Source organism: Falco naumanni, chromosome 2 (genome assembly GCF_017639655.2).
Source record: "Falco naumanni isolate bFalNau1 chromosome 2, bFalNau1.pat, whole genome shotgun sequence".
Taxonomy (NCBI): domain Eukaryota; kingdom Metazoa; phylum Chordata; class Aves; order Falconiformes; family Falconidae; genus Falco; species Falco naumanni.
This window is the reverse complement of record NC_054055.1, coordinates 637,363-652,164: the sequence shown is the minus strand read 5'-3', so window position 1 is coordinate 652,164 and position 14,802 is coordinate 637,363. Positions and strand designations below refer to the sequence as shown.

Here is a 14,802-nt window from a genome sequence, read left to right as displayed (position 1 = left end):
GTGAGTGTGACCCTTGCAAACAGGATGTTTCTCTGCACATCTTCTGGCTTAGCACTCACCCGAGGGGCAGCTGCTGTTTGCACAGGGAGCAAAGCCATCAAGGAGGAGGAAAACTCCTCTCCCCACGCTGGCTTGGCCCCTTGGTATATTTTTTGCTGCCTGAAAGGATCAGGAAATGCATTCCTCTGGGATGAAGCAGGCACACACCAGGAAAGCAAGCTGCGGAGGGACCAGCACAAATCCTGCCTGCTCGCTGCAGGCAGGGGGGCGAACGATGCTGGTTCTACTGTCAGAGATGCTCAAGCCCTGCCAACGATGCCACGCTCCTGCCACTGGGGATTTTAGCATTACTCAGGGGAGACATTTTGGCAAGCCAGAGTCAGTAGGTGCAATATCGTGGGCTGGCTGCTCAGCGCTACCCCGACTGTCTGCCACAGCACCGTGCCAAGGAAAAACAATTGTGGGAAACATCTTGCAAAATTCCCCCACACTTGGACTTTTCAGGATGGTCCCTTAAAGGGCTCAGTTTCCTGGTGCACGTCCACCAGTGAATGGGCTCTTGTTGCATCTCATGATTTTGAAGTGGGATTTTATCTATCGCTGTCGCTGCCAGCCTCGTGGCGGGGTGGAGGAGGCAGGGAGGCTTTTGAGGAAGGAGGATGACGCTCCCTCATGCTTTGCATTAGGAAGAGCATCCCTAACCTGATCTCAGCCTGGGGAAAGCCCCCATTTCCCTGCACGGACATGAATAAAACAGGTATGACTGAGCAGGGCTGAGACCTGAGCATGCTTGGCAGGACAGGTAAATGAAAGCAGCTTGCCTGTGAGCTTTCACCGACCTGTTATTGCACCTGTGAGAAGGTGCTGACAGTCTGGTTTTATTCAAATACACCACTGCAAAAAGGGATAAATAACCTGCTCTGTGACAGAGAGGTTTTCCTTGCTTCATTTGGGGCTTCCACAGAGTTTCCCTCCGGCTGTGCAGAACCTGGCGCTCCCCTCAGTGAAAAATAAGGTCAGAGAAGCTATTTTCACATTAAACAAACCAAATGTAAAACCTCATGGCTTGAAAAAGAATTCTTTTCCTCCTACGAGGTCATGCTCCCTACAAGCACTTCATTATGTCTCTTCCAGCAAGTGTGGGTCCCAGCAGGGACTTTATTTCCTAGAGCAGTAAAATAACCAGCCAACAGGCACCTTGCTCACGCTAAATGGGATGATTATTTTTAGCCACTGTTTGTGCCTGTCTTTAAAGCTCCCTGGGGAAAATCCAAACGTGGAGACCACCTCATTCCTGTAACATGCCAGTGGCACCACCACGCCCTGCCATTGGCCCCCAGTTGCTTCCCAGATGGTGCCCTGTATTTCTAGACTGCCTTGGATGGTGCTTGAGGAGCTTTAATGAGGCAGCCTCCAAACATTGCAGCCCCAGGAGCAAATCTTTCCAAAGGATTAAGATTTCTCTGTCCCTGCGCTTTAAACTTTCCCTGCTAACTAATAACCCGAATTGGAGCTGGCAGTTAAGAGTTCCCCATCGGTTATTTTCATTTCAGCTGTTCACTTGCACTGGAAGCACACCGGGTCACTGCTGAATAAACATGGGACGATCTGTACAAATGCAGGCAATCTGTACCCAGGCAGGAACCAGAGAAGTTATTTTTCACTTCCTCAGCACTGTTGCACAATGTCTCTGCTTGCACAGAAGGGTCAGGTTGCTGCCCCAGCTCCGTCCCACCACGCTGGACCTGGGATGTCTGTTGGGACGCCTGGGGACAGCCCCCAACAGAGCTGTCAGCTCTTTGCACCCTGCAAACACCCTGCACGGGTTGGGAAGTCCCCAGCAACCCTGGCAAAGGGCAGGAGGCTCCTTGCAGGCTCAGGCATGCTGGTGCAATCCCGTGATGTAGCTGAGAGCAGCACCAGCATCCACGGGGCAACCTCAGGGCAGGGCAGGAGGGGTCCTGGCTGCATTTGACCTGCAGGAGCTTCTCCTCATCACAAACATTCTGCTTCAGGACCGGAGGGACCGGCGTTGCCAGGACCTTGCCAAGCAATGGTGCCACCTCCAGCGGGAATGGCGATGTCCAAACATTTGAGATGGACATCTGTAACCACACATGTCCATCACAAACGCATCTCTTTCAAGGTTCTCTGTGCTCGCAGCCCACTCCTGCCACTGCACACCAGGTGCTTTGGGGGATAAAATAGGTTGATCCAGCCTTCCCGCTGAGGTCCTAAACTTGCCAGCTCGAGGTACTGCCCAGAGAGATGGGTTTTGCCCTGGGCAAAGGGAGGTGACCTCTTAACCCTCTGCTTTGCCAGGATGGAGCTGCATGTCCAGCTTGGCGTTCCCCTCTTTCCCCAAGCATCTACTCCAACTATCCGGCAGAGCAATTGAAAGTAAAACCTGGAGATACTGTACAGATGACAGGGGACACGTCCCCCACCATCCCAGCAGAAAATCCCATCAGACGCACTTTGCTAGGCCATCATGAGTCATCGCATTTCTGCACGCCCTGAGCACTCCCACAGCTCACATCCCTCCAGACCCACCATGAAACACCCCCAGAAATCCACCTCCTCTGTTCTGCAAAGGATTTCATCTCCTAGCCTCTCCATCCCATCCCTTGAAGCACAACTTTGCCCCTTCTACCTCCCCCATTAGCAATGCCAAGGACGGAGTGTGGCTCCTTTCCACTCCATTTCTGCACATCTTCCAGCTGAGGTGCCACGTGTGAAGCTTTGAGATGAAGGACCCAACATGGAAGAGGTGTCTTCCTGCTCACCTCTTCTGGTTGGCACCCACATGACCCCCAGATGGACGGGTACCTTGGGTTAGGGACTGATGGATCAGCAGCAGCCTGTTCTCCCTCCTCAACAACACCAGTGATTTAATAAATAAAGGCAATGTGGTAGGTCCAGTCTCTCCAGACCGAGGCAAAGCAGAACGTGCAGCACCATATGGGAAACCATTAATTACGCTGGAGAACATGAACATTAGGAGGGTAAACACAACATGGTTAAATGGGAGGAAGAGAATGGAGCGTCCCAGAGGGATGTACTGAGCTTCTGTGAGGTGCTGGTGGCTTCCTTGGTGCTTTGGTGCAGAAGCCCCAGCTAATATTTTCAGAAACCCCCTTGGTATAGTGAGACGTCATGTACTACTTAATCTGCAGAGGAGAGGGAAGGTGGGAATTGTCCATGCAGAGGGGGCTGGGACACCATATAGGAAAAACAGGCAACTAAAGGGCTGAAATAACAGAAACCGAACCAAACAGTGCAAAGGGCACAGCCACGCATTCAGGGTTTAAAACTAATTTCCACTGCACAGCTGGAAATGCTGGAAATGAGAGGAGGAGGAGAATGAGAAATAGCTCCAAGTCTATCTCTGCATAAGCATCTGGTGCAGCCATGGAAGGAGTCAGTATGATGTGAGGAAGAACTGAGGACAGTGTTTCCAGGAGAGCTGGGGAAGTGCAGACTCTGCTGTACCACCACTGAGGACCAGATCCAGACTGATGCAGCACTGGGAAAACCAGCTTGTGGCTGGGATGGGTGACAAGCAGGGCTGCTGGGATGGAGAAGCTCTTTGGCAGCAGAAGACTAGCTAGCTTCCCTTGCCCAGCAAAAGGAAGGGTTTCTATAACCACACCAATATAGCAATGATTAGGAAAAAGTATTTAATCGGGATTACGGGCAGAATAACCAACTAAAGAGTAAAATATAGGGTGGAGATTAGGCAAAGCTTTGCAACATGCAGGGAAATAAGTTTTTGAAACCTGCTACCAGTGAGGCTTAGGAGGAAAGCACTGATGGGATGGACCAATATCCAGTGTGACTGTTAACCGGAGCTGCCAGGGCTTGGACACAACTGGGACATGTAGATCTCTTTCCCATAAAATCCAGCTGAGTTTTCACACAAAGGCATCTGTTTGCAGATGACATGTGCTGACATTACAGGGGAGACTTTGTCAGGGCGAGGAGGAAGCGTCACTCACCCGCTTTGTGCAGCGTCCAGGGGACGTTTGGTTCTACGTGACTTTGGAGTGTCACAGAACAAAACCTGAACTGGGACAGAGTCGGGTGTACAAGACAGATCTTGCAGGTGAGAAATGCTGGGGGAGGGCAACGCCACTGCTTTTGTACAAGGTCTTCCTGAGAACACCTTTCCCCTTTTCAAACCCTTTTCACATCACCCACGGAGGTGCAGGGACTGGGGAGGTGCTTTATCAGCTGCGATGCAACAGCTGCTGAACCTGCAGGATGGACAGACACCGTGGCCAAGCGAAAGCACAGGGAAAGTAGTCAGAGTGCAACTGCCTGCACAGGGATGCAGTAACATCGCCAGCAACAGATGGTAAAGCATGAGCTAAACCTTGGCTACTCGGCAAGTGGAAAACGCTGAGACACTGTAGTTCCCCACAATCCAGGACACAACCCCAAGAAATGGTTCAGGCACATGAAGGCAGGATTAAACTGAAATTATTGGAAAAAAAATGATCTTGGAAACTGGAAACAGTTTGTCCAGTAACAGCCTCATCCTCTCATGCCTCCCTGAGATCATGACAACTTCATAGCTTTGCTGGGATCGTTTCTCAAATAGGATTATTCAGGATACTTAGGTGCTAGAAACCTACTGAGAAGTATCAAAGCAGAGAAATAAAAATGTTCTGGGTATGGAGTGGCTGATTTATGAAAAAAGATCAAAAGAGCAAACTCTCATTATCCTTAATGTTAACATTAAGTGCACAAGTCATTCCAGGAACTTCAAAGAAAGAAGCTATCAAATAGAAGGGAAGCTGAAATATCATTGCAGAATAAATAATCTAGATCCGTCTCAGCTGATGGGAGGAGGCAAATAAATCTCCGAAGAGGCAGAGGGCTGTGCTGTTATTCAGTGTTTGCTGGCTGGCGCCCATTGAGGTGGATGGTCCTTGGTCTAGAGAAGCCACCAAGGGCTCAGATGAGTTGTATGGAGTGAGGCAGGAGGAAGAAAGGCACATGAAGGTAGGATGAGAATCAGAGAAGAGAAATAGTGCTTTTGGCTGCGAGAAGTACTAAGACACGGACCAGCCTTTGCTACTGAGATCTTGTTTGGTGGACTCTGCAGTGGGGAAACACACCCACAGCTTGGTGTGGACACATTATTCCCAGACAGCCCCATCATCTACTGAGACATCTGTGGTCCCAGAGGTCTGCAGACAGCAAGTGGCAAAAGGACAGCTTGGCCTGGGGCACCCAAAATTCCTTTTGGGCCTCCAGAAATGAAGCCCACAGCTGGTGGTGCAGAAACATCTCAGCTTCTTCTGTGGACAGAGCAGATCTGTGCTTTTCCCATGTGTTGTTACGGCTGCTGTGCCTGGAGGTATTTTCTGTGGGTTCTATACCGTGCTGGGGCTTTTACAAACATGGTGGGAAAGCCCCCAGCTGATGCTTAAGTACTTGCAGCTTGTGCTTGCTCTACTGATAGCTTTTCGTCCTGCTTTGGACAGGCAGAAACCCTGAAACTGAAAGCAGCCAAGGAAAGGAAATGCTGACCACTTGAATGAAATGAAGCTGCAGCTGTATTTAGACAGGGTTGACCCAAAGGTTATCACAATGTCCATGCCTGCTGGTCTGTAAAACCCTGTGCTGACCCCATCCCTCCCTTCCCTTCTTGCAGCATGTCGGGGACGGGGCTTTGTGCCGTAGAGCTGCCACAGGGGTCCCACCTTCCCTCACTGCAATGCCACATCTCCCCCTCTCCATCCCAAACCAGAGCCGAGCACAAGAAGAAACAACAGCTTTGCTCTGTGTAGTGAGAGGACATTGCAAGCAACCCTAAAGCCACAGCAGGAGCCACCACAGTGCTGGGGACCTACAGGAAAAGGGTGGCTGCTCCTCCGGGGGCAGAGGCAGGTAACATTGGAGTCAACACTTTCCCAGAGCTGAGCTTTGTGCACGACACACATTACCCTCCTGCGCTGCATGTCTTACCAGCTCTACCCATCCCTCCTGCACGGTTTTGAGATTTATCCCTGGCTGATGATCTTTTGGAGGGCAACCATGCCTCTAACACGCTCTAACTCGGTGGCCTTAGAGAGGCTGCTGCCTCCAGCTCACTGCAGGGGGTTGCCCTTCGTGATGGAAAAGCGGTCGCACTTCTACCCTTAGCGAAACCCTGATTTACCACAAAGGCAAGCAGGAGAAAGTGATTTACATTTTCCTTTCTGCTACACCTACAGAAAATCACCCGTGATAATGCAGATTTCCTACAAAGCTTTGAGCGCTCCCACCGCAGACAGATGTTTGGCCCAGAACTGGCGAAGGTGCTACAGAGGTATTTTTTTGTTTTTTAAGCAGAGCCCCTTGCTGCTGCTGGCATGGGATGGGCATGAGCTGGCTTGGCTGGCCCTGACATCTCCTGTCCTGCAAGGGGGGCAGAATGTTGCCATCGTTTAGGTAATTTTCTTATTATTGTTTTTTTAGTGTAAGCAGTTTCCAAAAGCTTTCTGGGGGAAATGGTATAATGGGGAGAAATTCAGTAAGACCCGGGGTGCAAAGGGTGCCAAGGTATGTGGGACTGTTCTCTACAGATGTCAGCCAGCAGAGTAGAGTGAAATCTTCCTGATTTTTTTTTTAAATCAATATCCAACCAATCCTTCCTTAAACTCTTCAAAATTGCTCGGGCTGATCAGAGTGCAGCACTTGCAATAAAGCGCAGTTGTTTTAGTTCAAAGTACATTATTTTCTCTCAAAAGCCATTTATGAAATTAATATTCCCATCAGCCCTAATAAAGAACCTTTCTCCTAAGATGTAATGCACCCTTGCACGCTGAGCAGGTTCTGCTAATATACATCATCCGTAATGACCTTAAAGCAAACCAAGCTTCACAAGGATAAATCAGGCACGTTGCATTCAGTATCGCCCTCGTCCCACAAAGCTCTGAGCACTTTCCACCCCATTACCTCACAGGACTGCAGCACCTCTGCAAACCTCACAACATATATAACTTAGGAGTAGATCATTATACACCTAGAAGTGTAACTGGTATAACAGGTCACATTTTCCCAGGCAGGTGAAACCCAAATCTCTCTAAGAGTTGCTCATTCCTGTGGAAATTCAGGCAGCTGCAGGAGAAATGAAGAATTATTCTGCACCAGACAGCACACGGACTTGTTTAGGCAAGAGAGTTTCAATGTTGCCCCAAGGTAAAATATACGTGAAAGGCAATTACACAGGCTAGAATACAGCCAAGGCATCCAGACGAGCACAATTTCACCTACTAAGCGCGTTCCAGCAACTCCAGGAACATTCAAAACCATAGCATGATGCCTTCTCTAAAAGAACAATTTGCTTTGTGGCATCCCTCACAACACGCCGGGACCCGCAGCCAGCAAAACACTTGGGAAGCTCGCAAGCTGTTTTGTATCTTGGCATGAGCACTGAAGCACTCAGGAGGGCTCTGTAGAAGTAGAAAAAAACCCCAACTTGGTAGTAAATACAGGAGGGTTGCTGTGAGAAGAACCTGAAGCCAGACAGAGCTTTCCCGGTGTTACATGTTCCTACACAGATGAATCAACACGCAGGTGCTACTTCAGTGCCCCACCAAGGAAATTATCACATCCATTAAGCTACCTGCACCATGCTGGTACTCATGAAGCATCAGCTTAACATACAAGAGCCTCTGACACGGGAGATGAGAGCAAACTACAGCTCACATCTGACTTCGGGATGCAGCTATAAACCGCCTTGATAGTCACGTGTCCCACGGACGCAGCAGCTAATGCTGGTGGTGAGGGAGGAACATGGAGATAAATCCATGAGGGATTGGTGTGCAAATACCTCTTTTGGCATTTCCCGTGGGAAGAAGAAATAAGGCATTGCAGACAGGGCCACGAGACTGGCTGCGACCAGGAAACCGAGCCACCAGGCACCGACCCACCGTGGGTCTTTATTCATGAGCTGGACTTCATCTGCAACACAAATGGAGAAACGGGCATTAAATCAAAGGTGAACAGAGGGAGCCCAGCGCACCAAAGGGATGGCGATGGGTGGCCCCGCTTACCACAAATTTCAGCCAGCTCCAAAGTGGTGTCTCCCAACCTGGGAATCAATGGTTTTGAGGTCTGAGCAGCATTTGCACCTGATGCATCCAATGGTGCTAAATCACATTCCATTCTTTGTTATCACCAGGGGTGCCTAAAAACCCACTCAGCCCTTTGATGGAGGCAACTAGGACAGAGGGATGTCCTAGAGCCGGAAAGGCAAAGGAAAGCATCCCCATCACAGCTTTTTCAGAGAAAGGATACCCATGTTGTGAAAAGCCTGGAAATACTCACTCAAGGGGATAAATTCATGACATCTACCCATACAGAAGGGAAAAACCTTTCTTAAGATTAAAATCACAGAATTGTAGAACCACAGAATGGTTTGGGCTGGAAGGGACCTTCAAGACCACCCGGTCCCACCCCCGTGCCCTGGGCAGGGCCCCCTCCCCCCAGCCCAGGCTGCTCCCAGCCCCGTCCAGCCTGGCCTTGAGCCCTGCCAGGGATGGGGCACCCACAGCTGCTCTGGGCAGCCTGGGCCAGCGCCTCGCCGCCCTCACGGGGAAGGGTTTCTTCCTCACGTCCAACCTAAATCTCCCCTCTCTCAGCTTCAAGCCATTCCCCCCTGTCCCACCGCTCCCTGCCCTTGCCCAAAGCCCCTCCCCAGCTTTCCTGTCGGCCCCTCCAGGCACTGGGAGCTGCTCTAAGGTCTCCCCGGAGCCTTCTCCTCCCCAGGCTGCACAGCCCCAGCTCTCCCAGCCTGTCCCCACAGCAGAGGGGCTCCAGCCCTCTGACCAGCTCCGTGGCCTCCGACGGGCCCGCTCCAACAGGTCCGTGTCCTTATACTGGGGGCTCCAGAGCTGGACGCAGTAAAACGGAGTTAACTACCGTTAACTCTCAGCAGCCAAGAGCAGTGGTTTAGTTTTCCGCAGTCTGGCTGCCCACAGAAGGACCCCCTGTTCACAGCAGGACTGAGACCCCGGAGCTGTGCCCACCAGTCTGGTCTGTCAGCCAGTACCTGGTTTGCAGCTCAACCAACAGAAGGCAATTGTTAGAAATGCCTTAATAAGGATTATATCCCTTTCTTCTGTCTGTCTTCCTTCAGCCGGCCCAGCCTCCCCCACTGCCGAGCTCAGGGCACTCTGCCAAAGATAACATTTTCTGTGGGGAGGGTACTTGGTGTAAATAAAACTGGATATGCAGAAGCCGGAATGCAAATTCACAACAGGGTGAGCCTGAACCAAGAAATATTTCTACAGAAAAAGGGGATACCTGTGGTTAGATAGTATTCACGAGCAATCCCAGGAAATGAGTCCTCCCAGAAACCTCTTCCTTAGCTGTGAGGTTTAACACAAACGAGCTATTCTCACTGCAGGGGTGCAATTAAAACTGCAGTCAGTTCACTGGCTTTCGGTAGCGTAGATACTGCCACATCTAATCCCCCATCTCTGGAAGCAACAAATGGTAGGTCAAAGAAATTTGATAATATCTTCCCTGCAAGATGTATGGAGCAAACTGGAATTTTAAATCCCTTCCTGAACAAACACCAATATTTTTTTTCTAGGAAAACATGGGGTTACATTAGATTCAGCATTAAGCAGCCACAGCTCGCTAGCTTTTCCCAGTAGGCTGAAGGTAGCTCTAAAACTGGGTGATCTCCAGTTCTGGCTACTCAGGCACATTTCTCATTCAGCATCCATCTGCAGCAGGTGGCCTAGGAGAACCGAGCACCAGGGTGTGCAGGCAGACAGCAGACCCTAATCCCATTTCTTCATCCTTCAGAGGCAGATGAGCAAAAAACATCTCACCAAGACTCCCCCACTGAGGAGGATGGATAGCTGCAGCAGTAAGCTTGGACGTGGCAGTGTCAAGACTAGATTGTGCTCTTTGTGATGCAAATATCATAAATGTGTATGTTGACAAAGTGCAGGTGAAAAAAAACCTGGTGAAGTCAGTGAGCGGGAACGAGCTGGAGGCTCTGAGAAGGAGCCAAAACTAATGCATCTGTAGCGTCAACAGCCACTGCTCATCCAGCCTCAGACCTGATGCTCTCTGGTCACCACCCGAAGGAGCCTGTCTGCCCTTTTTGTCAGATGAGGATGTGCAGAGTTGTATAATGTGTGTTTGCTCTGTTAATAACCAGGAAAGAGCCAAGATTCAAGAGCAGCCAAACAGGAGACGACTACAAATACTTCAATAGCACGGCTCAGGAAGAGACATTTGAAAAGGAAATCCCTTTCACGCTCCTTCCTTGCCCTATTCAGCATTTCCCTTCCACTTGTTTTCACCTTCCTTCCTCCCGCCCTCCCCTCCCCTCTGCTCCTTCACACCCCAGGGTGCTGGTACCCATTCTCCATTCCTTTTCTCTTATTTTTTTCCCTCCATCTTTCTCTTTCACATTTTTTTCCAGGTTTTTCTCGTCCCCCACATCCCCACTCTTCCCCGCTGCTGGCTGACAGCAGAACGGGCCAGCTGCTGTTGCTGGCATATGGCAGAAAATTCGCAGAAGAATGGACATCAGGTCTGCTCTAAAAGCACAATGCAGATGGACAACCCTCTAATCAGACCTGGCAGCAGCCCAGGGGTGAGGGTTCCCCAGGTCTGAAGGATGTTATTAAAATATGGGATACCAGCAGCCATGGGGCTAGGTTTAACCCTGCAGATGCGTGGTCAGGTGGGAAGGACACATTTATCTGGGCCACCCCCCTCCAGCGCTGATGGGAGCGGTCTCAGAGCATCCCCCGGTGATGGAATTGATTTAAGAGGGGAGACAGCAGGCAAAGGGAGCAAGCCCCTGCCCCACAGGTTGCACCCTCATCACTGGGGGGTGGGATGCCCAGAGTGGGGCTGGACTGCTGCTGGCCCAGTAAATGGGATGCAGAGTGAAGGGTGCTGGCTGCCTCTCTGAGGGCACGTTCACTCACCTCCAGTGACTTTGTCGATGTCGACGTAAAAACGCAGCATGGCAGAGCCCAGCATGAAGCCCACCCCCGGCCCGATGACGGTCACGGAGAACAAGATGCCTGCAGAGGGGTGAGAGCAGAGAGGGGCTCAGCCCTGTGTGAAGGGACCACGGGGGCAAGAGATGCCTTGAGGCAGGACTGGGCTGGACCAGTGCCCACCACATCTGCCTCCAGCACAGGCTATTTCCCTAGCAGCTTTCTTATCTCATCCCTTTCAAAAGATAACAACCCTATTTTTTCCATGCTCCGTTCACAAGAAAGGTTTGCAAAACTCAGCTCTTTCCTGCCACTTTTCTTCAGCTTCCTAGAAAGACTGAAATACACCCAGGAACAAGATGTGCCCCTCAGCATAAAAAATCCAAAGGGTTTTTTTACAAGATGGAGATAAAAGTGAATTACTGATGAAAAAATTAAACAAATCTAAGATTCAGCTCCTTTCTTAGAGGTGATCATTCCAAGTAGGTTTGGAGCATCTACTAGAGCAACATTTGATGCAGTAATTCCAGTTTCTTGACAGTAATGGCCTGGGTTTGAGCCACCCTTGCTGTCCCATTCAATTCAAAAGGCTGTCACAGTTAACAGCTGCAAAAGAGTTAGAAGGACCTGTAAGGACCACCTCATCCATCCCACCACCCTGAGACATCCCTTTTAGGTGTATCTTCTCCAGCAGCCCTTCTGCTGAAGGATACTTGCCTACCTCCCAGATGGTTGATGCTGCTTTTTTAGCTTCCTATAATATTCCCTATATCTAAACAAAATCTTCATGGCAGCATCTGCAGCCCATAGCTGCCTCTTGTGAACACAGAGATCAGATTATTCCTGTTCTCTTTGTTGAAGCCTTTTTTGGTGGAGGACACAGTCATTACACCCATCTCCAGCTTATCACTCTCAGGTCCAAAGTCCCAGCATCTCCCCTAAATCATCTTTTCCAGCACCCCTGGTCTGTCTGCAGTTTGACCAAACTTGAAGCAGATGATAAGCTATTTTTGTGGAAACCTTCCTAGAGCTCGGTAGAGCAGAAGGGCTATAGCCAGCTCTGTTCTCATTAATGCAAATTAGTCATCTGGCCTTGCTATTAACTTAATTCTGATTTCCCCTCTTCCCACAGCAACCCCAGCCTTACCCAAATAGAGGGGGGAGTTCCTCTCGCTTGCAAAGTCGTCGATGTAGGAGATCCCAAAGGGCTGGATGGGGACACCTCCAACGCCCAGCAGCGCCTGGGCGGTGAACAAGACAAGGAGAACCTCGTGGTTCTCTCTGGCAGCGTGGGGGGTGCAGCCAGCATTGCTGAGGTTCCCCCAGGACCCCGGGACCCCAGGCTGGCACAGGTCGGTGGTGTTGCTGAACATGCCTGCCATGACAAGGGGAGCAGATCTAAGGAGCTTGGTTTGGAGAAAGCGTTTCCCTAAGACAGCAGCAAGCGTGTAGGTATGCACCTGGTAGATGTCAGGTGAAGGAAAATGCAAAGAAAGTGCAGAGATTGCTGTGCAGGTGTTCACAGTGAGATGGGTGCGTGTGCCATGAAAAGCCACCTCCGCTGAAAATGCAGAGCTGAGATCACTTCCAGGACCTTTGATAGATCTTGCAATAAAGGTAAGTGAGAAAACCTGCAGATTTTGTGAATAGCTGCTCAGGAAACCAGAACGCGTTTTACCCAGAAATGGATTGCAAAGTGAAAGTGCTGATTCTAGCAGCTTTATCTTCCTTAAAATGCTCAGGGAGGCGGTGGTGGTGTTTGTAGCAGGATTTCCATGGTTATGCCCCAAATGACATGCAACTCTGAGTGCACGACACAGGGCCACCCGCACCAGCACTGCTGAAACATAGCTAATTGTTCCAAACTGTCCTTAGCCGCTGACCCCTGTTTGCAGACATGAATTATTCACCTATTTAAGTCTTCCTTTGCTGTCTGCAGCTGTGTGAACCAGCTGTGCTCTCTCTGAAGAGTCAGAAAAAAGCTGTTTAATGAAGGCTTCTAAAAGATTTGCTGGAGCTTCATGGCAGGATTTGGGAAGGTAATAGAGAGTGAAGGTTCTCTTTTTTTCTCTTCTTTTTCTCTTCTTTTTCTCTTCTTTTTCTCTTCTTTTTCTCTTCTTCTTTTTCTTTTCTTTTTCTTTCTCACCCTTCACCTTCTTTCAGGGACAAATCCCAAATCCACCCTGACCTGTTCCTCCGTGAGTGATTTAGTCCTGCACATTTCTCACAGGAGGTTGATTTTCTGGTGGGATCCAAAAACTCAGAGCGTTCCCTGAAAGATGGCTCAGCTAGACAGAGGAAGATGGGTGGGTGAGGTGCCCCACAAGCAGCAGAAGTTAGGTGTGAAACTGATGCTCCCTTATTACACACAACAGCATTTCACCCCCAAAGCTGCCCCCGACATTGGGCTGAGTCAAGCTCCTTCCCAGACCTCTCATTTCCCTTCTGCAAAGGGCCTCAGGTGACAGAGTTTATGAGACTTTCTCTTATCTACATTAGGAAAATAAGGGAGCAGTTCATGTGCATGAGGACAACATGGCTCAACTCGTGGAAGCTGAGAGCCCAGATGACTGGAGAAGACCAGAAGTACCCGGTGTTTGCCTGCTGTGTGGGTGTGCAGAAGGCAAGGGGAACCAGAGGCACAGCTTACGTTTTGATTATTTTCGTGCCCTTGCCCATGGTTCCAGCTGTCCCCTGGCTCTGCTTCCCACCATCAGTTGTTGCCTCTCAGGGCTGAGATGATTACCTTCTCAGAAAATTAAAATTTCTTGAGGACAAACCTACAGCTTTCAGGTCCCAACCCCTCCAGGGCAAGTAATTCTCTTTTTCTGTTACAAAAGGCATATATTCCTAGAGTACCTACTGGCAACGGACCGGTCATACTCGTAGGGTCCAGTTATGAAGTGGGGGAGAGACATGAGGAACCCAGCCAAGGAGACGAGGATGGCACCGCAGCCGATGAAACGAGGTCGGTGCACTCGGCTCCCGAAGTAACTTACAAAGACAATCAGCAACGTGTTCCCAACCTGCAGCAGGACACACAGACCAAGAGGTCTCACAAAGGAACGACAGGAGCACGGGGACAGCATCCACCAGGTAGACTGGGAGAAGCAAGCTGGTTTTCACCTCGTTGAAGGAAGCAAGCAGCCCTGATGTCTGGCTGGAGAGGCCATATCGCCTCTCGATGGTCGATATGGAGCTCTTCAGATAGCCGGAGACCAGGAGCTGGGACAGCTGCAGAAGCCCGTGGCAGAAAACGAAGAACTGCCAATACAAAAAGAGAGTGTCCAGCACGATTACTGGGAGCTGCAACAGAACCAACTGCATGTCCCACACAAAGGCACGATTACTGAACATAAAACCTTTGACCATGAGCCTCTGAAATGTTACCCCTGCACCTGCCGTCAGCAGTTTTCTGAAATCAGCTCAGGGCCATTAAACTGTGCTCTGGCAAAAATTACAATAGGGTTAGTATTTGCGAGGAGAGTCTGCTTTCTTCAGCTGAAAGTGGCTTTGGACAAATGGATCATTTCAGCTGGGATGGTGCTAGTTTGTGTTGGCCTTGACCCTGAGATCCAGCAGCAGAAGTGGGATGTTGCACAACCTTCCCGCTCCTGTCCAGCCCGAGTCAGGCAGCCATCCCCAGTGCTAGCAGCAGCTCTTCTGGGACAGGAATGAGCCCTTCCACACACAGCAACAAACAGTTTCTTTAGAGAAAATCAGGAGGTCAGGGAGAGTAATTCAGACCTTCTGTTTTCCTTTCCTTCCTGGGAGGCCCTGGATGTAAAGGACTTATCTCCTTTCAGAAAATGTGATGGTTCTTTTCCACCTGCAG

The 14,802-nt window shown here is 50.1% G+C and overlaps 1 protein-coding gene across 3 annotated transcripts in view; it reads right to left on the bottom strand.

Moving 5' to 3' along the window:
* Positions 1-14,802, bottom strand: part of SLCO2B1 (solute carrier organic anion transporter family member 2B1) — a 61,157-nt gene that overhangs the window by 21,420 nt on the left and 24,935 nt on the right. For 2 of the 3 annotated variants that reach the window (XM_040583802.1, XM_040583801.1), the window contains exons 3-7: positions 14,094-14,231; positions 13,831-13,993; positions 12,115-12,342; positions 10,953-11,051; positions 7,826-7,956 (exon numbers count right to left, since the gene is read on the bottom strand). In XM_040583802.1, the coding sequence (XP_040439736.1) occupies positions 7,826-7,956; positions 10,953-11,051; positions 12,115-12,342; positions 13,831-13,993; positions 14,094-14,231 (759 nt within the window). The remainder of the gene's footprint in view (positions 1-7,825; positions 7,957-10,952; positions 11,052-12,114; positions 12,343-13,830; positions 13,994-14,093; positions 14,232-14,802) is intronic. The other variant, XM_040583800.1, reaches the window with a different exon arrangement.